This window comes from Myodes glareolus, chromosome 10 (genome assembly GCF_982192425.1).
Source record: "Myodes glareolus chromosome 10, mMyoGla1.1, whole genome shotgun sequence".
NCBI lineage: Eukaryota > Metazoa > Chordata > Mammalia > Rodentia > Cricetidae > Myodes > Myodes glareolus.
In genome coordinates this window covers 72,271,519-72,296,306 of record NC_142035.1, presented here as the reverse complement: position 1 = coordinate 72,296,306, position 24,788 = coordinate 72,271,519, and the positions used below count along the sequence as shown (strand labels likewise).

General features: G+C 45.5%; 1 protein-coding gene across 3 annotated transcripts in view; it reads left to right on the top strand.

Moving 5' to 3' along the window:
* The first annotated feature begins 832 nt into the window (after window positions 1–832).
* Window positions 833–24,788, top strand: part of Mpped2 (metallophosphoesterase domain containing 2) — a 185,760-nt gene continuing 161,804 nt past the window's right edge. The window contains exons 1-2 of one of the 3 annotated variants that reach the window (XM_085696737.2): window positions 833–1,180; window positions 6,580–6,827. In XM_085696737.2, coding sequence (XP_085552863.1) covers window positions 6,700–6,827 — 128 coding nt within the window. In that variant the 5' untranslated portion in view covers window positions 833–1,180; window positions 6,580–6,699. Of the gene's footprint in view, window positions 1,181–2,926; window positions 3,036–6,579; window positions 6,828–24,788 lie in introns of those variants that run through there. The other 2 variants (XM_048443692.3, XM_048443693.3) reach the window with 2 other exon arrangements.

Below are 24,788 nucleotides of genomic sequence, written 5' to 3'. Positions count from 1 at the left end.
AGAGAAAAATTGGAGTAACTTCGATTTTACACTGGTTTTTGAAGTGCAGGTCTTTGGGAGAGGGACAATGTGATTCAAAAAGGGAGGGGGAACAAAAAAATGGAACCAAATAAAGCCTTTGCCTCATTTCACCTTCTTATTCAGAACCTGTCTTAATTCTTGAAGGTCAAAAATCCTTGTCTTTGGATTGGCCTTTCTTTCTCAGGAACATTGCAGAGCCAAAGAGGGCTCTGTGTGTGTGTGTGTGTGTGTGTGTGTGTGTGTGTGTGTGTGTGTCTTTGAGAAGCTCGAGGAGAGGGGAGACTTGATACCCCGCAGGAAAGCCTCAGATCAGCGGAGGGGAGGGACCCCCCCCCCCCTCCTCCGGTGTGATCCCTGTGCCCCAGACGCTCCTCCTGCCCCTGCAGCGAGTTCTGCGCCTTGGAGCTGTGCCAGGACCTCTGACAGAGCCTGGCAGGTTCACGAGTGGGGGGCGGGGGCTTGGTGTTCTCTTTGCAGAAGACGCCCATCTGGGGGGCTCCCCTATGTTCCTGGAGCTCCATGGCCCGCCCCCATCTCCCCGACCCCTATCATTTTAACGCTGATCACACATGGTGATGAACTTGCAGCTCAGCTGCCTGCCGCCTGCTTGACCCAGGAGCACCAGCAGCCTGCGGGCCTCGCCCTCCGCTCTCCCTCCTCTCCTGGAAACCCCGCGGCCTCAGGGCGCGGGTGGGGGGTTCGAGTGGACCGGAACTACCGCAGGGGCGTGCAGGGCGCGGGGTCCCGGTGGGGAGCTCACAGAGAGCGGCGCTGGGGCGGCCCAGCTTCCTGGAGCAGTGCTCCTTTGACCCCAGTGGCAGTCCCTGTCACTGCACCGCTCGCGCTCCCTTCGCTCGCCGCGCCCTCGCTGCCTCTCCTCGCCCCCTCGCTCGCTCTCTCCCCGGATCGAGGCTGCTCCCGTCCTCTCCATCTCCCCCCGCAGCGACCCCGCGCCCCGCTCGCACCGCGCCCCCGCGCCACCCTCCAGACTCTGGATCGGCGCCGGGGACCTCCGGGGTCGAAGGTTCTGGCCCGCCCGCGCCCCTCGCCCCTGCCGCCCCCAGCGCTGCTCCCAGCCGGCTTGGGTGGCTCGGCGATGGCTCGCCCGCACACGGGGCGCTGAAGGCATCCCGGGGACCCGGAGCACAGCCCGGGAAAGGTAATCCGCCCGGGGAAGGGAGGCGGAGGGCGGGGGAGGGGGGAGGAGGCGGCCGGCGGCCGGTGCCGGGCGCGAGAGGAAGGGGAAAAAAATGCACACACAAAGCGGAGCCGGGGTGAGAGGTGCCTTGTCAGAGGCGCGTGCCAGGGCGCGGGGGCTGCGGAGCGCGGCGGCCCCGCCGACCCTGAGGTTGGCCGAGTGAGCACTCGAGTACCCGGGGAGAGCAGATTTGCAACCCCCCAAGCGGAGAACGAATTTCTTTCCGTAGCTGTCCTCCCTCCCACTCCCCATCTCGCTCCCTGTTTTCCCTTTCCCCAAGCCCTCTGCCACCGACCTCTCGGGGTCCCCACCTCCCTGCCCCCTCCTCCGCCCGGGTTTCTCCGGACTGGGCGGGGGTGGTGTCCGCGAAAGCCCGCGGCCGAAGCCCCGCGGCGAGGATGGGGGTGGGGCCCGGGAGTCCGAGATCTGTTTACTAGAAAGTCCCCGGGGTCGTGCACTGCCGCTGCCCCGGCCTAGGCCCGCGTGCATTGTGTCGGCCCGAGCCCCGTGCGCCCGCGGCGGCCCCGGGCCAGGTGCAGTGGCCGGACGGCTCGGTGCAGCTTTGTGCTCGGGGCGCCCGCGCGCGCAGCGCTCCCGCGCGGAGCCCTCAGCCGGCCCCCGCGCCCCGACCTCACGCTCCGGTCTCGGCGATCGCTGCCTGCAGAGCGTGGGGGGCTGGGAGGCGGGGTACAGTAGCGTGGAAAAGTAACCGTGGCCGCCCAATTTCTTTTCTATCTAAACAGGAGTTCGGTTTTTCTTTCTTTCTTTTTAATTTTTTTTCTATTTACATTTACATGTGGCAAGGTTGTCTTTTAAAAAAAATCTTTCGAATTCCGGGCTTTTGCGGCCTAGGAGGTGAAGGGAGCATTTTTTTTTCTTAAAACCTAGAGGTTCTAGAGGGCGTTGAAATCCCCAGCAAGAAAATAGCATGGAAAGATAATCAGCGGAGTTGATTTATAGCACACCCCCCCAACACACCCGGAATTAAGAGCGAATGCGGGTCATGAAAAATGTGTAATTGATTTGTGATGGTACAGACCCTAACAGGTCAGGGTGGGGAAAACAAACATAAGTTTAACTGGAAGGGAAAGACTTCCAAAGAGAGGGCAAGGCAGTGGCTTCCTCACCCCTTACAGCCTGATGGCCCGGTGCCTTCCCTTTCCAGCCGTTCTGGAGCAGGCGTCTGGCAGCTCCGGGACACAGAGCGAGGAGGCGGCTGTTGACGGTGCGGACCTGGGCTCCTGTCTGTGTGCTCGGAGATGCCAGCGCGTTCCGGAGGCTTACTTCCCAGACCAGGGACCACGTTGCCCCACCAAGGATGGTGTGGCGTCCTCAGTCGGTTCCCAGCGGAGGGAGAGGAAAATGGGGGCAGATGCTTAGCCGACCCTGGGGCAGTGAGGCTAGGGTCCGTAGTGCCGCCTGCAGCAGCCGTGACCGCGGCAGCCGGGTACTCAGCGCCTGAGGAATGAAAAGGGAGTTATGGTCAGAACCAGGCAGCGAGAGCTACCAGGGCAGGGCAGGGCAGGGCAGGGCGTGTGTGTGTGTGTGTGTGTGTGTGTGTGTGTGTGTGTGTACGCGCGTGTGCGTGCGTGTGTGTGTGTGTGCGTGTGTGTGCAGTAGCTGTAGCCCCCACCCCATCTGCCCACCCTAGATTTAAAACAAACAAACCAATCCAAAGTAGAGAATCCTGCGCCCCCCCTCACCCCACCATATATAGACTCCACGCTTTGTCAGAGGCTCAGGAGAAAAGTCGTGCCCTCCCTCTCCGAAAGAATGTGCCAGCTGGGTGTCAGCAGTGCTGGAGACGAGTTCAGGTGTAAGTGTGACTGGAAGGGAGGGATCATAGTGGACAGAGGCACGTGGAACTTTGTCAGCATCTCCAGAAAAATAAACTAGTGGAGCCACCGCGGGGAAGGCGTGTGGGCATCGCTCCCGCATGTGGGAATGAGTAACTGGAAATGGGCATAAAAGAGCAGGGGCGTGAGTTAAGAAGGTTCTGGATCCCTGAGGCAGAGGGAGGAGAGAATGAAATTCGGCGGGGGTTGGACCGGGGGCGAGCTCCAAAGTCCCTCCACCCAGCTGGTTGGAGGGGCGGCTCTCTTTCTGATTAAAGTGAGCATCCTTCTTTAAACAAGGAAAGAGAAATCCAGGGCTCATTTCTCCTCAGCTTGGCTTTGGCGGCGCGGGAGGAGAGAGGTCAGAAATTGTTGCTTTGAAAGTTTAGGTAAATCGGCCTTCTGCAGCCTAGGAGGTGGAGACAGTTATTTAAACCTTCAGATTTTAATCCCTTCCTTGCCAGCAGACTTTAAGAGGTTTTCCAAGTGGGTTCCTGGGAAAGAAAATTTCCAGTCTTTCCGCTTAAGGGACAGAAGTGACTGCTGTCTAGGAAATGCTCGATGGCTCACGTGGGCTTTTTTTTTTTTTTTTTTAACTGAAACTCTAACAGCAGCGAGAGTGCTTGGCAGTGACAGTCCTGTTTAGGTTTTTCTTTAGGCATTTGACGTCTTGTGCTGGGTGCCTTTGTTTGTGGATAAAATGCATTGAAGTATAAAATTAAAAGAAGAAAGCTGCTCCCTTTAACTGTTGGGAGTGGAGGATGTGGTCGGGAGGGTTTTACAGCCTGAAGATGTGAAGCAAGGCGATCAAGCTTCTTCGAAGGTTCTAAGATGGGCTCCTTGCACTGTTAAGACTTTCCCCAAATTCTCATGTGGAGTGAAGTGGTTTTGTTTATGGTTTTGTCACCAAGAGCCCCACCCCCCCACCCCCAATCCCCCACACACCAGTTTTAGGATATGTTCATTTCGAGGTGTGTGTGGAATTGAACATAGCATTAAAAAGAGAAAGAAAAGACCGCCCTTTCTTGACTGGTCTGTAAAGGTGCTGTAAGTTTTGAAGCTCTCTGCCTCAGTCTGACATTTCCTTCAAAGGACTCCAGATTAAAGAAGACAGACCCGGCAGGTGCACAGTTTCGATAAAACATTTGAAAGGGAACAAGGCAAAGATGAATTCAAATGAGATGCCAGCCACCCATTTAGCCCTTCAGAATTGCAGAGGTCTGAGCTTGCCGATGGAGAGATATTGTTTGCCTTGCTGGAGGCAGGGGTGCAAAGAGACGTAGGTGTTTCCCAACAGAAAGTGAAAATTTCTAGGGTGACTTTAGGATGGAGGGGACCGTTTAGAAGTGGGGCTCTGTCATGTAAGTTCTGCCTCTTGTTGGCTTCAAGACGAGAGGGTACCATTCTAGCCACGTCAAGTCACTCTAAATATTCAGGACGTCTTTTATTTCTGGCCTACACTCTCTTAGTTTAATTCATAAGTTTCCTCTCCAACCATTTAGATTCTCTCTGGCAAGGGGCGCAGATACGCTGAGGTCGCAGTGGTCTAGACGTGAATTTGGTGTCCTTTGCTGCTGAAACGTTCTGTACCTCACACAATAGACATTGATGGAAGGAAAATAAGAATTGCTAAGTAATTTTTATAGTACTCTCTAATTTATGCAAACACTGAGTTCTCGTATTCTGGAAATGTGTATTTTCCCCCTCTGTGCTTTGATGGCTAACATTCTTTTTAATGACAGTCATTTCTGTAACAGGAAGATGTCTCCGTTTGTATTTACTTTTCAGCGCCACGCAATTATGCAGCCCTGCGCTTCAGTGGTGTCTCGGTACTTTGTGTCTCAAAAGAGAATTACAGTACTTAGAACAGGACTGCAATTTGAAGCAGGTGTTGTGTTTTACTGTTATGCAAAATAACAGTAAAATATAATTGTGTAGGAAATTAAGGAAACAGCTGCAAACTTAGGATGAAAACCGCTCCATTATGATTCGTAAGCAGTTCTTTATAGATACCTTCCATCCGCGGCGCAGGGCGAGACTTGACTTAGCTAATCCTACTCGCCAGAGCGCCTATCAACTGGTGCTTGTGGGAACCATACCTCCCATAACGTCAGGAAGAAGGAAGATAACCCAAGGCGACGTTTTGTTAAAAATGCCAGAACACCAGGCCTTCTTTCTTGGCTGTGGGGAATGTTCTGGGAACATAGGCCAGGTGGGTGTAACCTCGCTTGCTTTACTGATATGAAAAAAGCCACCATTTGAGTAGAACACTGTGGAATTTCTTAGCCCAGCTAGCATATGGAGGACTACAGGAGCCCCGGGTTGCAAAATAATAAAATAAATGGCCTATGGCAGGCCATCTGCCTTTTGTTCGATGGTTTAAGGTGTTTCATGCCAAATTTCAATCTAATCTTATTATTCTAAATATTTTTATTTGAGATAGCAGCTAAGATTTCTGGAGATTAATAGTGCACATGGCAAATGAATTCTGATCCAGAGTGTTTAGAAAAGAGTGCAGGTTAGCCAAGGGTTAGTCAAGGAGTATGTGGTACCTCCTACTTCCTCCAATTGATCATTGATCGCGACAGCTTCCATGCAAGGGCTTGCTTCCCTCAATCTTTGAACATCTGCTGGTAAAACAGATACTTTCATTTCTATACCCTATGCAGCAATTAATGCATTGACTTATGAGAAGAATCAGAACTGCTGAAAATCTCTTATAGAGACGAGACCAGCTAATAAGAATAATAAGGAAGGAGGTCACAGATGTCATGGCTGCCCTCCCTAAATGCTCCCATAGGGAGAGAAGAGGAAGGTCAGGGTCACAAAGTGACCGACCAATTCTGTGTGCCTCTGAGTAACTTGAGTAACTTGAGAATTGAAAGAAAGTGTGCCTTGGTTAGCCAGAGAGAAGTCAGTGTGTGTACCCGGCATAGTGTATTTAAGAAAGTGTCTTCAATACAAACTTACGTGTCACGTGTGCTTCACGTGCGTTCTGCAGCTCACGTGTCTGTTAATGGAGCACAGAACCTTGAGTTTGCGTTTGTCATGGTGTCCTGTGGATCATCGAAGCATCAAGATTTCAAGGGATTGTATAACGTGATACCAATTTTGTAAGAACCAAGTATGTCAATTAGCAGCGAAGACTTGGTGGCGTCTTCCAGCACAGACCATTTATAGCTAGACACCATGGCAACTGTGGATTTGGCCCTTCTGCAATTCATGTTAAGTGCCATAATTATAATTAGAGAGGAATTCTTAGTTTGAACTCCATTGAGACAATCCACTAACATCTAGTGATGCCGGAAAGGGTGTAGCGTCCACTCTGAGGGACATACAGACAGCAGTACACTACAGTTACACCCACAAGGAAATAGTTCCGATTCAGAGGTTTTTTTCCCGAGGCCATTTGATATCTAGATTCCAAACTTAATGTATTTTAGAGCTGCCTTACTCCTGGTTCTTCTTTTTAATTATATATGCACACATGCATGCCTATAATGTTTTGTTTTGCCTTTCTTCTAGAACGCACAGCAGTATTGATGAGCAGATCCTTGGATTCAGAGATTGGCTGAGACACACCATGACTGCTTCCAGCTTTTGCTCCAGAGAGTTGTGAATTGCTCATGCCTATAGGGAGGAAGGATGGCACATGGGATTCCTTCTCAAGGCAAAGTTACCATAACGGTGGATGAGTATAGCTCAAATCCCACCCAGGCATTCACACACTACAACATCAACCAGAGCAGATTCCAGCCTCCACATGTACATATGTAAGTATTTCTCACGAATGTTAAAAAGAAAAAAAATAATAACAATCAAGAAAAGAGAAGCAAAGTGAAAGAAAACTATTCTCTCACCATTTTGCTAGGGAGAGTGGAAGTCAGTGATTTCCGAAACAGATGGGTATCTGTGGTTTCCCATGCAGCCCAGAAGGCCCTTGCATCTGGGTAACTATTCAGATTTTTCCAGCACAATCAGCCACAAAAGCACCTTAGGTTTTCACAACTTCTGAAGGATTTGGATAACTTGTTCACATGTTATAGATAAGAACTCATTGGGTACGGTATTTTCCTAATGCCACACGGTGACTTTTGGCGATGTCTTCTCACCCTTAGTTCAGTTTGCTTTACCGTGTCTTCCTTACTTCATCCATCGTGAAATATTTCATGAAACTTTCTCCAATATTTTCTTACACTTCACCCCACTAAGCCTTCACATTCAGCTGGGGAAATATGCCTGATTGGCACTAATGGTCCAGCTACTGCTAAATCCATTGTCTTTCCTGTTGCTAGTGAATCATGGGTTGCATTATGTAAGACTTGAACAATATGGGGGAAAAGGCTTAAGGAGAGTGGAACAGCTAGTCCCGCGAATTGTATTTTCTTTTGCTCCCTGATACTATGGAATACACATGAAGCTTTAAGCTCTTTAAGGAGGAAGTACAGGAGAAACCCAGAGCGGCAGGGATGTCGCAGCCCCTGGTCACACCCCAACTTTTGTCTGGTCCTCCGCAGCAGAAGTGCCAGGTTTTCATGGAAGGGGCAGAAGGTCACCATCTCTCTTGTTTATTCAAGGCCTGGTGCCCATTCTTCATGAGACCCCTTCCGATGTCTAACTCTGGCCTTTCATGGTGGGACTGAATCTCTTTGAACACTATTGTGCAGTTGGGAGGGAGAGGAGGTTAGGATTTTGTTGACTGTTTTTATTCCTGGTAGAACTGAACCCAGGGCATGTCCAAGTTACAGACTCTTTCTTCCAGGACTGTTTTATGTTTTTTTTTTTTTTAAATAAAAGTAGCTCCTATGGCCTATACACACATGCACGCTTCTCCAATTCAGAAGCATTAACTGAACAAATGGTCTTTTCCTCAATTCCCTGAATATTAGTGTCAATAGTGGGATGATGTCCTATGAGAGTATGTTCTAGGAAGCTGCCCAAAGTACCTGTAAGGTTTTTGCATAGTAGGAAAACAAAAACAACAGGCTTAGAAAGCAAAAGGAAACAAACAAGCCAACAAAGAAAAAAAAAAGAACATAAACATCTTTGCAAATGATCGTGCTAAGCTGTTTCTAAGAGCTTCCCGCTGGCCTTCCGTGAGAATCTGCTTGTGATCAGGAGTTGCTGACATAGTGCAAGACTGACCCAGGTTTGTAGGTGAATATGTCTTCTCTTTGTTACCATCATAGGTTTTCTGAACAATATGTGTGCATTTGTTTCAAACACTCTTTTCATTGTTTCCGTTTCTTCCCCTTCTTTCAAACACGTCACGGGATTTGTGCATGGCGTGGTTTAGGGTCCTTTTAGCTTGCTTTGGCAGACTGATATTTGTATTAGCGGATCTCAGAGAACGCAGTGGATCCTGTTTCCAGTGAGACTGCGCTGCCCAGATTCCGTGGGAAATGACTGCGAAGCTCAGCCATTGCTCGGCTCTGCAGATTTCCTCTTATTTGCTCTTGCCCACAGGAGTCCTCTGGTAAACTGAACGCTGAGATAGTTTTTAAATCACATAAGCTTAGAACTGATCTTAGATCTAGCCGTGAAAACTTTGAAGGGTCAAATTAGGTATGTGTGTGTGTGCGTGTCTTTTTCTTGGAGGTAGAAAGGAAAAAAAAGCTCCCAACCAGGGCAACAAAAAAGAGGTTTGTAATGGCAACCTAGGCAGCTGTGCTGCGTGTCACTGGACTCCAGCCTGGGAGTGCAGGCCTCCTCCCAGGTGGCTCCATTGTGGATTTTCTCTTTCATTAACCACTCAGCTTGGCTTCCTCTCACCTGAGAGCCCTTGGGCCCTTCTGTCTCGGTGCCTTTGAGTTAGCTGTTTCTCACAGCTGTGACATTTTTCTTCTCTGATTATCATATGCTCTGAGCTGGTTTAGTTTCCTGCACCCACAGGACGCCTCCTGTCCTCTGTCTTGTTACTGCTTTCCCAATCTAGATGGATTCTGTCTGCTCCACATGACACCTCTCTTTCTTCCATTTCATAGATCTCTATTATCTATCTAATCTATCTATCTATCTATCTATCTATCTATCTATCTATCTTCTATTACTAACTTTTGCTATCTGTGTGTAACATCTATTATCCATTATTATTTTCCTACCATCTACCTACCCACCTATCATTTATTATATTTTATCTACTTATTTTGATTATGTAATTATTTATTCTTTTATTTATAATCAATATGTATTTATAGATGTATATATTTATGTAGATTTATTATTTTATTACGCTGACCAATATATATCACTTATTTTATCTATTAATTATCTGTTAATAATATTTTCTATCTATATTATTTTTCTGTCTATATTAACTATTACTATTTTTCTATCAATCATCTATCTCCATCTGTCTTCTGTCTGTCTACCTGCCTGTCTCTCTTCTGATCTATTGATTGGTTCAGTACATTTGATTATGTGTTGATAGGAGAAACCGGGATCACTCTGGAAGCGTGAAGGTGTGCTTTGTCAGGCGTGTGACTCACCATTGCCTCGGCCTTACCTAGTCATCGATGGGGCTGCTGTTGCTTTGCTGGTTGATGGCCTAGCGTTATGACAGCCCTTGGTAGGTTGTAGGAGCTTGGGTATCTTCCTTGACTGCAATATATTCTATTTTGGTTGCATTAAAAACACGTTACCCTTTGTCTAAATAGAAATTTAAAGTGACCCTGAAGTGTTTGTGAGATATTGAGCCTAAAATTTCCCTTGATTTGAAAAATTGCAACATGTCATGGCAGAGTTTTGCTGCATTCCTATGGCTAGTTTGTATTTCCTACTTGAAGCAGTACACATTTATTTTGCTCTGGATTTCCCAAGCATTCACTTTCTTTTCTCACTCCCATAAATCTGTGAAGACCTGTGATAGGTACTGGGGCTCTTTGCCTCCTTTCGTATGACCTACTGGTAGCAGTGGGTATTGTCTCACCTTAATTCAGGAATTCTTCCTTTCCCACTTAATGTGGTTAGTCTCAGCTTAGCTTTGTGACCAGCTCTTTTCCAGTTACCCCTTCTGATCAACTTCCCTTCCTCGGATATCAGTTTATTCATAGGTAAATAATTACACCGACTGACCGGTATTGTCTTTAAGTGTGACTAATTAAAGCAAAGCTTTGTTTGCAAGGTGCCACTGTGAGGGACAAAGATAAGCAAGAATCAGTTGCCCTCCTTTGAAGCCCACCTACTCCAGAGCTGGGTTCTACCCAGTGTGGCGAGGTTTAGATTTCGTCCTTATTTATAAACTCCAAGATCGCTACCAGACTTTCTAAGAAGCATCTCTTTGAATGTGCTTCTCACGTGGGATTTTCTTTTCTTTCCCTTTTTAAAAAAGTAATTCTATCTGACTTTAGAAAAGAAAAATCAAAGCACAGCTGGAGTTAGTAGACCAACATTTAGCCTAGAATAGGAGGCCTTTCTTGCTCAGACTCTTGATTATCCCGACGGATGAGATGACTGAAAACCAACAATTAGCGGGTCTTCATCTGTCCACAGCCCTTCATCTTTCTTGAACAGAATGTTGAAAAAGTTATTTAGTGTCTCTAATGATGATTAGAGAAGGCATTAAAAGAACCATTTTAGGTCTGGAAATGTCATAAAGACTTTGTGTTTTTAATGACGGGAGGCCTAATCAAATAAGTTGGTAAGGCATCCAGCCCCATCAGGGTTAGTACCGGAAATCCTACTTCGTGAGGGGTTCCCTGTTCCCTGAGAAACGGGATGGTTGGTCACCTACCAAGGTTAATTTTCTTTTTAAGGGTTGACAATGGGGAATGTGAACTCAATTCTTACTCCTGTTCAGGCACTTGTCCTTGACCACACCTCAGGGACTAAGGCCCCAGGATTTTCTTTCTCCCTTGCTCTTTATCAGAAAGTGGTATCAATTAGAGGCGGTCATCACCAGTGGAACCCTATCATCTGTAAAAGGCTATTCAAGTAAAGGAGTGCAGAAGAATTCTGAGTGGCCCCTGCGGTATGCTTACTGCCAGCTGTTATCAGGAATGCTTGTTTCATTGATTCCAAATTTGTGATTCTAAAGGGCCTTCATCCAGACGCTGATAAGTCTTGTCTGGTCTTCTTCAAGAAATCACTGGGGACACCGTGGAGGCTTTTCCTGGTGGGATTTGGGGTTGAATTTCCTGCATTGTCAACGTCAGCAGGAGATTTTGTGCCTGTCAGGATTGTAACCGGCAGGAAGATCTCTTCACCTTCAGATACACCAAGGGAGTAGCAGTTCCAATGGGTAGAAACCCTGTACCATGTAGCTGTTCAGTGAGGACCACCAAGGCTTTTCTTCTCTTGGGCTGGACCTGACTTCTGTGGCCCTGCCAATGCCTCAAGCTCTTCTACTGGTATCCTGGCTAAAACAGACATGTGCTAACTAGGATTGTCACGGACTACTGCAGCGGGAGCTGTGACATCTGACAGTTGGGCTTGTTACTGGTTTGCTGGAAAAATTATTTAGGGTCTTGGTATTGTCATCTATGAAGTAGGCTTAATGTCCGAAGGCTTGTTCACCCGAAATGAAACCCTTTCATTGCCCATGCCTCTGGTTCCCTGCACCCTTGGGATCAGGCAGGACCAGAAGTCAGTGCTTGGTACACAGAGGCGGTAGCAGCTGTGACTTTGTGCTAGTGATGGCTACAGGGTTAACACGTTTCTAAACTGCTTGGCCGTGTAAAACATGGCAAGGCGGCTTGCTCTTGTTGTACTGTTGCCTGAGGTAGCATCATTCATGTTGCCTGGCCATTGGTAATCAAAAAGTAATCATTTCACAACAGATTCATACAGTTTTTATAGAGACTTTACGTGGTCTGACGTTATATTCCTTTCCTGTTAGAGAATGAGGTAGGAAACATATAAATTTCAGGATTACATTGGGTGTCCATAGTTCAGAAAAGAGGAGAGTGAGGTGTGGCTGTGAAAGGCCCCTTGCATGCACTTGTCTGAAAACTTGGCTGCATGCAACTCGGGGCACTCTTTTGGGGGTGTCGGCCCTGTGGGATGTGGTACCTAGTGAAGCAAGGCCGCCACTGGAGGATGGTCCTTGAGGGTCGTAGCTCGGCCCAGCGTGTACTGCCTTTATTTCCTGGTCCCCAGTGGGTGGAGATGTGATCAGGCTCCCACTGGCCCACCTTCCCCATCGCAGTTGACTGAGTCTCACCAAACCATCAGTCAGAACCAGTCCTCCCTCTTCCAAGTGGCTTCTTGTTGAGTCTTTTGGTTGTGAGAACAATAAAAGTAGCTAATACAATTATTACATCAAAATGATGTTTGCTTTTGTATATGTATATAAAAGGGTGGGAAGGACAAACATTAGTTTTACTGATGATCACTTAGTTAACTACATCGTGCCATTTAATAGGTAGTGGAGACCTTGTATTTTATGTACTTCTATTTCACTGAAATTAACTTTATAAAACTGTGGTATCTTTATGCTAATTTTTCCAAAAGAATGATAATTTGTCTCTGTATCTGTATGTTAAAAGCTTACTTCGACATACATCTTCTCCTTTCATTGGGCCTTACTTAGATTCCTGGGCAACACTCTCTTCTAGTTTTTGATGCAGTCTAGGACTAAGCCAGAGGATATTCAACTTTTTCCCATGTTGGAGGATATCAGTCATACTGTCTCCTTCCTATATCTAGCAACAAAAGACTTTAAAAAATGTTTTGGCTATTTGCGGTATGTTTGTATATGTGTGTGTCTGTGCATGTGTGTGTGTGTATTGTGTGTGTGTATGTGTATGTATATGTGTGTGTACACACACACACACACACACACACACACACGACCAAGGTGCATGTGAGTGTGACATCAGAGAACAACCTTCAGGATCTGATGTTCCCTTTCCACCTTGTTGGAAGAGGGTCTCTACTGTTTCACTCTTCACTAGCCCATGAGCTTCTAGGGAATTCTTTTTTTCTGCTGAGCTTCTGTATCTCCCTTATTGTGGGTTCCAGAGATTGAGCTGCTGTTGTTGATCTGTTGTTGGGCTTGTGTGCCAAGGCAGACAATTTCCCAAGGTGAGCCATCTCACTCCTCCAGTGAGGAAAACAATTTAAGCAGTCTCTTAAGCCTATTTTGAGAAGACGGCAGAGAGTGTAGTCTCAACAGCTTGTTGGCATGCACACAGGCAGTGTTTCAGGGGACTTGAATTCTGGTCCTGTTGAGGTCACTAATTAGCTCTGCAATCTTCAGGGAACTAGACCTCTCTGAACTCTGGGCTGCTCACTAGCTACCAGGTTGCGAGAATATCCTCCCTCTTTTCTGGAATTTCTGTTTCTTACGCCTGTCCCTCCTTTTTTTGTCTATTTGAAATTAAGAACATAAACCCCCATCGTTAGTGATATTTTGTGGGGAAAGAATATTAGTGGGACATCGTGGAGATACTGTATAGGAAGAGAGAAGTGAGGTGGAACTCTCATGCGGGGCGGGGGCAAGGGGCAGGGGGCAGGGCAGGGAAGTAGTATCAGTGAATGAAATAATGTCTGGGGTTCAGCAAAATCTCTAACAAGGTAGATGTTTGTTCTTTACTCCAGGAGTGGACTATGTTAACTGTTTGTGCAAAATCTAAACATACACTTCTCTCAGAAAGCTGCATTCTCTTTCTTATTACGGATTTATCACTGGCCTGCACAATAGCATGACCGTAGTTTACAAAAGTATTTTCAATCTGAAGTTTACTTTGGAGATTCCGAATGGCCCTTTCAGTTTGTACTCATGCAAAAAACAGTTGCTTTCTTTTCTTTCCCTCTCTCCTTTTTGTTTTGTTTTTTAGAAGCATAAGTCCTTTCTCCACACCACCCACCCCCAGGGTACCATCTTGTGGTCTGTGACAATTGAACTTCATTTTGAGCTAACGTTCTCCCTCTTCTGCAGATCTCTTTATTTGCATTCAAGAGCTAGAGACAATCTAAATCTAAGATTAGGTATTTTGTCCCCAAGGACTTATTCTTAGAACCTCACTGTATGATTGTATAACTTGGCAGAAATCTTATGTCTTTCTTTGGCTACTGGGCTATCACAGAGGGAAAATAATTTAACAAATAAAACAGATCATATCTGAAATTAGATCTGTGTGTGTGTGTGTGTGTGTGAGGGAGAGAGAGAGAGAAAGAGAACACGTGTGTGTGATTGTTCACATACAAGTGTTCTTATGTGTGCTGGAGTGCATTCATGTGGTATGAGTGTTGGGGGAGCAGAAAGGAGCCAGGGCTGTGGCTATCATCATCAGGAACTGTGTCTCCTTGACACAGACCTCTTATTAATCAGCCATTGACAAATTCAGTTAAACTTGTTGGTCAGTGGGATCCTCCAGTCTCTGCTACCCAGTGCTGGGATTGCAGGCATGCGTCTCCATGCCTGGTAGGTAGTTTTGCATGGTCCCGGGGATCAACCTAAGCCCTAATGCTCGTGAGGCAAGCTCTTTACCACTGAGCCATCTCCCCAGCCCTGAATTCGTTAGTTGTCTTTGCTTTGTGAGACAGGCTTGTCATGTATCTCAGACTGACCCTATACTTCCCATCCTCCTGCCTCAGCTTCCAGAGTTCCAAAGTGCCGAGAGATCCAGTACTCAGACATATCTGGATTTCTATTCTGCATTTTGGAGATAGAGAAAGATGATAAAGAAAGTATGACCACAGTTAGTGGATAGACAGGTGCTTACTTCTGGAAGCTCTCAGCCACCCCTACGGGAGCTGTTTCTCCTGCTTGACATTCAGGCTTTCTTTAAACTTCTTTGTCTGAGATGCTCTGATTGAACAAGAGGATGAAGTTAGTATATATGAGACAGACTCAGCTTTCATTCTGATATTTTTGGAATTTATCTTTATAAAGATTTTAAGATGTAAAAGCAGAACTAATATCACTCAACCTACCATAGCTTGCTTAACCCACCAAGGGCTTGAACTGCTTCCTGAAAGAGACAAAGTTTACTGCATTCTGAAAGGTCTCTGTGTGAGCTTGAATCCTCCTAAGGACTTCCTCAGCTCTCTCCCTGCTATACTGAGTGCCCCTTTTGGACTTTCATAGCATACCGGTATGGTTAAGCTTTGCCATATCAGTATAGACACTTTGTTGACACCCATGCCAGCCTGGCTCTCTCTGTTTTAACATAAAAAGAATACTACAGGTGTGTGTCTGTGTGGCAGTACTAACTAGAGAAAATGCTCGGATTTGTTGACCCTTGCAGTATTTGGGTTCACATATTTGCATTGTTTGGCTTTGGAGATTTTTTCCTCCTTCAGTTTCTGACGATGAAGGAATGAAGCACATATGCATGTAAGAAAATGCATTTCTGCAGAGTTCTCAGTTTTTCCTTTCTTACCGGAAATCTGAAATATGTCCTGTTCTAGTTTATGTTTTGTTCCATTTGGTGTTATATGCTTTATAAAGGTAAGCAAAGGCAATAGGGCTCAGAGGGTAAAGGTGTTTGCCATCAAACCTGGTGACTTGAGCTTCATCCTCAGCACACGTGTGGCGGGCAGAGAAAACTGTAAAAGGAATGGCGGGCCGCTCCCCACTGTCCGCCCGGCTAGCTTTACCCAAAATAATTACACGGAAACTGTATTCATTTTAAACACTGCCTGGCCTATTATTTTCAGCCTCTTATTGGCTAACTTTTACATCTTGATTAACTCATTTCTAATAATCTGTGTAGCACCACGAGGTGGTGGCTTACCGGGAAGGATCTTAACCTGCGTCCATCTTGGAGAGGAGAGCTATAGCATCTGCCGCACTGCCTTCTTCCTCCCAGCATTCTGTTCGGTCTACTCCGCCTACCTAATTTTCTGTCCTGTCAAAGGGCCAAGGCAGTTTCTTTATTAACCAGTGAAAGTAACACATGGACAGATGACCCTCCTCCATCAGAAAACTGATTCTGCAGGCTGTCCTCACACTCCCACAAGCCTGCTATGGCAGAGATACACCCTACCCCACTCCCATTAAATTAATGAATAAAATGTAAGAGAAAAATGCATTGAGAACAAAGATGCCAACTAGCAGGAAGGTTTACTAAGGAAGCATAGTTCTAGCGTTGCACTTAGAGATCTCAGCGAGAGTGCGTTATCCATGTTCCTGGGTTGGCTTCCTTAAATGACAGCCGAATTCTAGTTCATAACATGGACTCTGCTCAAATCCATTTATTTCTTGTGCACACAGCTCATGAAATCTTCCAGTCCAAAGATTTGATAATTCTTGGATGAGGCAGATGCCTTTTTCCATCTTGCTGTGGGCTATTTTGGCATTGACACTGGCTGGCTTGGAGAGTGGTTTACGCTGACTTGGTTTTAGGAGTCAGTATCACAGTCCCGAGATTCAAACCTTTTACATGCTGTGTGCGTAGTTTAAAATGTGTTCTGCAGCAAGACATAAAGCTGAAATCAAGAAAAAATAACTTCCCCAGCTAAGCAGCCTGAACATGCTTTTCTAATTCCCTGAAAGATTTAGCCTTTGGCTGTGACACGGGCGTTTACCAACTCTGTGTAAGTCTTGAGTTTTGAAAAAAAAAATCCCCATTGTGTTTCAATTGCATTTGCTCTAACATTTAGAGATCACACGAAAGGATCAAACCACACTGTGTGTGTATGTGTGTGAATGGGACTGTAAGTGAATGTCTGCACTCATGTGGAGGTTGCAGGTCATCTCTGCAGTCTGTTCCTGTCCCTGGAGTTCACTGAGTGACTAGACTGGCCGGTCACTGAACTCCAGGGACCTGCCTTCCTTCACACCACAGTCCTGGCGTTGCAGACGTCTTTTGCTGTGCCCAGCTTTTACGTGGGAACTGTGGCTCAGAACTCAGATCCACACGCTTGAGAGGCAGCAAGCACTTTACTGAGCCACCTACCCACCCTGTATTTTATTTTACACAATTACAAAAATCCCCACTGCTTTCACCACCATGTGTTTAACATATTCTATTTTAAAAACTGACTCCGTGTTTGTGCATTGATCGTGCTTGGATCAACGTTGTGTATGATGTTTAAATATTTGTGTTTCTTCAAGATTTATATAGTGAAATTCTAGCCTCTAAATCATAGCATTAGGGGGTGGAGCCCATGGGTGGTGATTTGTCCCTGAGGATAGAGTTTCTAAAATTGGGATCTATGAGACCCTTGTTCTTCCATCATGTGAGGCTGTAGTAGAAAGGTGGTCATCTCTGAATCAGGAAATGGGCCTCCATCAGACATGCAGTCAGCCTTACCCTTGAACTTCCTGGAGAACACAGCAGATGTATTCAAAGATCAGAGCTCTTCCTGGCTGCTGCGATGCCCTGACCTTGGCTTCCACATTGGGAAAGGATCAGCACCATGAACTTTGGTCAGCAAGGGGTGAGACAAACCACATGGTACTGTAGCTTTACTGAGTTCACAGCGTGACTCAACATACCTGAAAGTCCACAAATGGTCAGGACAGAAGTTTTTGGTGTGTGGACCTATTTTGATCTCTGAGGTGGAATGAGTTCTTTTTAAAGGCCATTTTAGGTGATTCAAAACTTCATGTTTGGATTTCTTATTTTTTTTTAAGTCCATTTGACACATAGTGACCTACAAAATGGCTTTTGAGAAATATAGGAGGATTTGAAGCTGTGGGGTCCCAAGTTCACCATCTGATGTATCCAGGAGATGTAGCATCTGTCGGGACCCCAGCTCCGATTTCTCCAGGCTAGCTGGTTTTCATGTTGTACTTAACCTTACGTTTTGGGTCTGGCTGGTAGCACTGAACCCCATTTTGAGCTAGCTGTAAAAGGGAAGAATGGGAAGAGGTGAATGACTGTTTGGTGAGACTAGACTAGGAAGAGTGACTCCCTAAAGAATGTTACCTTCTGATTTTTTTTCTGTGCTGCAAGTCTGTCCTCCCATGTGAGACAGGAAGGCATGGATGTTCTCCCCGAACTCTGAACTCCATCAGTGCCCCCTGAGAATCCAGAAGGGAAACCATAACCCCTGGAGATGGTCTGCTCCACCCCCTGGCCCTTAATGATTGGTCGGGGATGGTTCCTCTCTCCATCTCTACCCCACCAGGATGTTAATGGCCATGGCACGCTTCGCTGTTTATCTTGGAATTTGATTCTATCATCTTGGCAACCAAACTGGGAACTTTATTGCTTGGATTGTTTGTCATTTGCTGTTAATTATCTGTTTCCATAAATTCTTCACTTCGAGAAAAAAGAGAATGTTTTGAAATATTTCCTCCGACGTGTAAGCAGGGCTTCGTTTGCCGTGGACAAAAGAGAAAAAACCGAGCTCTTTGGTAACTCAGAGCAATCAAGTGCCCTGGTTTTCTCCCTGCAGGCTCATGTAGATCCTGCTAATTCAACCAGGATTTGTACTGAAAGAGTCCCTGCGAATTCTGTATTAGTGAGAGGAACCCTGTTAGAAGGGGAGTGGGGCTAAGGGGGTGGGGGTGAAGAACAATTTAACTTTACATAAGGGCTTTGCTTTGGTTCCAAGCTTTTTATACCAGGACTCTGTTTTGTGTGTGCTGGGGTTGTCTGCTTTCAGCTGTTTCCCTGCTTCTGAAGGTTGAAGCTGAACAGCTCAGGGCGAGAGAGGCTTCTGCTTACCTGCCTTTACGAGGTGTTTATTTTGTCAAGTGTGGAAGGAAAATGAGTTTTCTGGCCATTAGTGCACATTAGTCATGAGCCCGCGCTGCATGGGGAGGGCTCGCCACATTATAAACACACAGCGCGGTTTCCTGAGGTGCTGGACCCCAGACTGCAGGAGCCATGCTTGGCTCCTTATCTTAATAAAGGGCTACTAAGTGGTGGGGGTGTGGGAACGTGAGCCTTGGGTGCTTTTGTTTTAAAGTGGGGAGCTTTAGAATGGTGTGATTGTTGCAGGGCAGAAATACGGGTGCAATTAATAGTATTTGTAAAAATGAAAACATTCGAGTTATTAGGCCAAAGTATAGCCAGACTATAGTCTATTACCCCTCCCTTGTGTGTGTTTGTCATGTTCTCTGCCACTGAAGGCTCATCTTTATAGAAAAAGTCCGTTTGTAAATGGTTAAGAGTTGGGGGAGGCCTGGAGAGAGGGAATGTGTGTGTGTGTGTGTGTGTGTGTGTGTGTGTTTGTTTACGGGCGCATGATACTGTGTGTTGTGTAGGTCAGAGAACAACTTGTGGGGGTCAGTTCTGCCCTTCTACCATGTAGATCCTGGGGGCTTGAACTCTGGTTCTTAGACTTGATAGTGAGCGCCTTCACCACCCGAGCCACCTCAAGCATGCCTGTGAGCATCTCAGTGTGCCCCCCAGAATAACTCGTAACAGGAGCAACAAAATGAGTAAGGATACTTGGGACCATGCCTGGGATCAGAGTTTGACCTTACAGACCCTGTGTGTCTATAGTCACACGTGCACCCATATGCACAAGTGAATGTAATTAATTTATTTTTCAATACTGTTGAAAATCCATGTGTGGTGTGGTGGCATGTTCCTGTAAGTCCAGCTCTCAGAAGGCAAAGGCAGGTAGATCTCTGCGTTTAAGGCCAGCTAAGGCAATGGAGTAAGACCTTGTATTTAAAAGAAACCTAGTATTGGGACATAGAGACAAATGAATGACTCCTCAGAGGGAGCCAGATAGCCTGGCTAAACTGAAGTTCAGTTCAATGAAAGACCTTATCTCAAGGCAGTGAGGTGGCCTGCACTTGTGTGCACACGGTTGCTAATCCTTTTCCTCAATCATGTTTATGTAACACACACATTATATAAAGCAATGCATATAAAAGTATAATATACATACATACACACACACACATATATATATATTTCTTTTAGAATTCAGTAAAAAAAACATAAACTAGGTAGTGCTGAGGTTCTTTTAGATGATGCATAGCTATTAGTGCAGTATGTAATGTTGTGCATGTAAAATGTATGCAGTTGCTGTTTATAATAATGTTACCATGATTGCTTCTGTAGCATCAGCATCTAAGCCTCAGGAACCTCCATAGCAGTAGCACACACATCACCATGGCTTTCTTCATGCTCTAACATTAGGTGTGTTGGGACATTTTTAGGGTTCTATTTTCTCCCAAGAGATCTGGAACCAGGATAAAGGGAATGAGTTTTGGTGACTTTACTGACAGATGTGGACACAGTAAACACCTTGTACCACTAGCCCGGTGTGTGTGTGTGTGTGTGTGTGTGTGTGTGTGTGTGTGTAGGAGGATGTAACCTGACTGTGCCTATCACTGGATTTGTGGAACTGCTTGGGTAAGGAGGTTTCCCCCAAAGTCTTAAGCAGTCATGATCAAGGTCTTGACCCTGGTGTCAGGCAGGGTGTAATCATTTTACTTTCATTATCCTCTTACTTGCTCTAACTGCAGTTTTGAAAGTATCACATATGAAAATCTTTAGGATTGAATAAGTATTCAACAATAATGATTTAGCAACTGTTTATTAGAATAGAAGATTGGGAGCTAGTGGGAATTGGGGAACAAACACCTTCTGATTGCTCTGGGGGAAGCTGGGAAAAGGATTTAACACTTCAGATTTTTTAGAAGCCATTAAAAGTCTGACGGGATCAGATGACTTGGCTGCACATCTGAAACATGAGACTCTTGCCCTAAACCGTGCAATTGAGTTAAGCTCAGAATCCAAGGCCTCCCTGTAAGCCCGGCCTCTGGGTGAGCCACATTCTTGATCACAAAATTATTTCCTTTGAGAAGAGCAAGACCACAGAGAGGTTTTCATGGCCAATTTAGTCTGTATGTTGGTGCCAGGCAGACATTTGGCAACAGTTAGTGCCAGCTTTGGTGAGATGTCCACCGACATTTCCCAAGGTCTTCAAAGCTGTCTGGATTCAGTGCTGACATTGAAGGGAAGCTGCGTTTGAATTCTAGCCCTCTAGACACTCTTCCCTCATTCCTGTTTCTTTAAGTGATGAGGTAGTGTGGTTGCAGGAGGTCAGCAAACTGGTCCTCTGCTCTCATCTGCAAGGCTCTGAGTGAGCGTGGGGTGCTGCTACCACTTTCTCCTTTTGCCACCTTTTATGAATATGTATGTATGTATGTATGTATGTATGTATGTATGTATGTATGTATTTTCCCTGGAGAAGGAGTAGGTTCTCATGTAGTCCAGGCTGGTCTTGCACCAGCTATGTAGCCAAGGATGACCTTGAACTCCTGATCCTCTTACCTCTACTTCTCAGACACTTGGAGCAAATGTTGAGCTCCCACACCTTGTTTGTGTGGTATTGTGGATCAAACCCAAGGCTTCGTGCATACTAAAGAAGAGGTCTACCAACTGAACTGCATTTCTCGCCCCTTCTGTCACTTTTTAGGGAAATCCTCTGCTCCTATCTGGTGCTGACAAGCGACATGTAAGGCTTTCCCTTGGTTACACATATCTGAAGTATATTTTCTTTTTAAAGATTAATTTTTATTTAGTGTGTGTGTGTAAATGATGTACAAGAGGACATCGGAGCCTTTGCAGCAGCTGAAGTTACAGAAAGTTATGAGCTGCCTGATGTGGGTGCTGGGATCCAAGCTTGAATTCTCAGGCACGGAAGGAAACACACCTTCTCTAACCACTGAACCAACTGTAGAGTCCCCAAAGTGTATCCCCAGGTGTGATATCCCCCCACTAGACTCTAATCTCTGAGGATAGCAGCTCTATTGATTTTTATGTTTTATTTTTTGTCATTTGTATCTTATTTCATGGTCTCAGTCGGAGTCTAGACAATCTGCGGATTCCTGTCCAAAGGAGTTGGGCTTTCAGGGAATCGAAGAACTAGTGTGTACTTCTCCAAGAAGTCCGTGTCACCTTGTAATGTCATCTTCACTCGGAGACCATGTATTTGTACCTGATGGTGTACTTGTCTATAAAAGATAGCAGGTCATTCCATTCTCTCACATGGTTTTTTAAGACGGACCTGAAAGATACTCAATATTTATGGAGTTCCTACACTAACACTACAATCTTACCTGCCTTCAGTTGACTCTAATTTTGATTGTAATAAATTTGCTTCTAACAAGAAAAGAATATTGAAGATTCACTTTCAACTAGACCAGTGGTTCTCAACCTTGCTAATGCTGCGGCCCTTTAACACAATTCCTTATGTTGTGGTGACCCCAACCATAACATTACTTTTGTTGTTACTTCATAACCGAGATTTTACTACTATTTTGAATCATAATATAAATATCTGATATGCAGCCCGAATGAGACCCTAAAGATTTGAGGTTCCCATGTTGTTTTGTAACCTTAAAGGGGAAGCCTTAGAAAGCATATTGTTTTAGCTCAGTTATTCCACGTGTATTGATCCTGTTGGAAGTCAGTGACTGTGGACTGAGGGTTGGCTGTATGAGATGAACTTAGATCTATCTATTCCAGCCCGCTTCCTAGGAGTCTGACGAACAACTCTCTACTCTGTGGAGTATACGTGAAGCCTGAGCAAGAAGATGGCTTATCTGTGAGAACAGGAGTCTTGCATTGTCTTTAAGGCAAACCACTTTTAGTCTGTATTTCTGTGCTTTTAGCAGCTCTGCTGTATTTTTTGAAATAGTAGACTCATTCTTTTGTTTCACAATATTTTTAGTAAGTTAGTAAACAAATTAATGGGTCTCAGTATGACATTTTCATATATATGTGTGTGTGTGTATATATATATATATACATATATATATGCATGCAATTATACTTTGTTCTTATACATGTCCCCTACACCCCTTTCCCTGCCTTATTGGTTCCTTTCTGTATTCTTAAAACTTTCATAGGTGGGTGTGGTGTGTGCATCTTTAATCCCAGCACTCAGGAGGCAGAGGCAGGTCTAGGCAGAGACTGGTCTCTGGGAGTTCAAGACCAGCCTGGCCATCTACAAGAGAAAAACAAAACAAACAACAAAACAACAAAAGCTCTTGCACAGCCACTGTTTGGACAGAGTCTGTGATTTGGGTTGGATACAGATAAAACTCTGATGACAACTTTCTTTGTTCTAGCAACTGGAAAGCCTTTAAGAGATGGACTTTAAGGAAAACCAAATAAAAGTCAGTAAGACTGCAGTAGATACCTAAGTAGGAGCCGCTAAACTCTAGACTCCTGTGATACCAGGTGGTTAGAAGAAAAGTCCCTAGGGGGAGCAAAAAGAGAAAACCCTGCTCTACAGTTTAGGTTTCAGAAGTTTTACCTGGGGCAGAGGCAGTCGAGGAGGAGAGAAGATAAGAAAGCCATCGATGTTGCACGGCAAGCCCTTGTGGGTAGGAAGTTTTTAATTTAGGCAATGGACTCCGGGGTTTTCTCCCCAGCTTTTCCTGTGGCTGTGGCTGCCCCGATGGGTTACGTAATTAGCCTTTCTGGAGATGCCCTTTGGTTGAAGGCCTAATTGAGTCTCTGGACTTACAAGCAGGGTTAGAGTTGGTGCAGCTTTCTGCCCTGCAGGTAGGAGGCCTTTGATAGACCCTGCCTCTTTTAAAAGTGCCTATAGCAACTGGCAGTGGCATTGTTTGGGTAAAGCAGGCTTTAGTAATTGAGGAGTCAGCGTCAGTCCTCTTTAGTATATGACAATCTCTAAGACAGAGAAGACACCAAAATTCACACGTGCAATTTAAATGAGCCCGTATTGTGCGTTATAAATATGCACCGGATGCCAAGGAGAAAACACCGGAACACTCTCGCAGGATGCTGTTAGGGCCAAGCGGAATCTCATTAGGGACAGCTTCAAAGATCAGTTCGTCGTGTCCATAAAAACAAGTGTAAATTATCTGGTGCGTGCCTGCTGTTAGTGGCTGTGGTGCTGCATTATGCATGACTCGAGATTGCACAGAGGCGGGGCTGCATGCAGCTCCACAATATATGATTTCTCCACTTTTTTTTTTTTTTTTTTTTTTTTGGTGCTGAGTCTACGTTTTGGAAATTTATTGGTGTGTTTCAGTTAATGGAGGATGCCATATATAACTGGTGCCTGCATTTTTGATGAATTGGAGTCAGTTCAGAGAGGCATGATAAGGTCTGAATTGTTTATCTGAACCGCCAATCTACTCGGATTTATGTTTCTTGTTTGCTCACACGTGGAATTGGGTGAGGACAGAGGAAGGTGGTCCCCGTACGCAGAATTCGGGGAATTGGTTTCAGACATGCTTTCTCTCTCTCTCTCTCTCCATCTCTGTCTCTCTCTGTGTCTTTTTTGAAGTGTGAGTATTCAGGGATTTAAGAAAGTGTAGTTAAGTTTGACATAAAAGGCATAATAAATAGTTTTGAAATAGATTTTGAGGTCTAGAATATGTTCCCAGCTCTACTGCTTGAGGAGCTGAACAGTCAACAGACTAGTGTCTGGCAGCACGGACTGTAGCAAGTGTGAGTTGGGTTCTGTCAGAGCAAGCGTGTGCTGCAGGTCTAGGTATGGACTCTGGAATATGGGAACATGCAGCACCAGGAGAAAACCCCCAGATAAAAGGAGCTTTTAAATATGTAAATGCTCCCCAGGAGACAGAGTCACTTGTGGCCCCAGGTTTTTTTGTTTGTTTTGTTTTTAACTCGGGTTTTGCTTGTGTGTCGATCCTATTGTGTGTGGTTTGGTGAAGCTAACTTTCCTGTTTCCTCACCTGTAAGTGGGGGGAGAGAGTTCTGTTCCTGCAGAGGCAGTGGGAAAGTTAAATGAGTTGATTTATCGATCATACCTCCATTTCCTGGGGTGTAATAAATTTGGATGTTATCACTGATAACTTGTTAGGAGGCATCAGGCTTCCAGTATGGCCAGGAATGTACAGGTGTACAACACTAGTGTGGTCAGGAACCTAT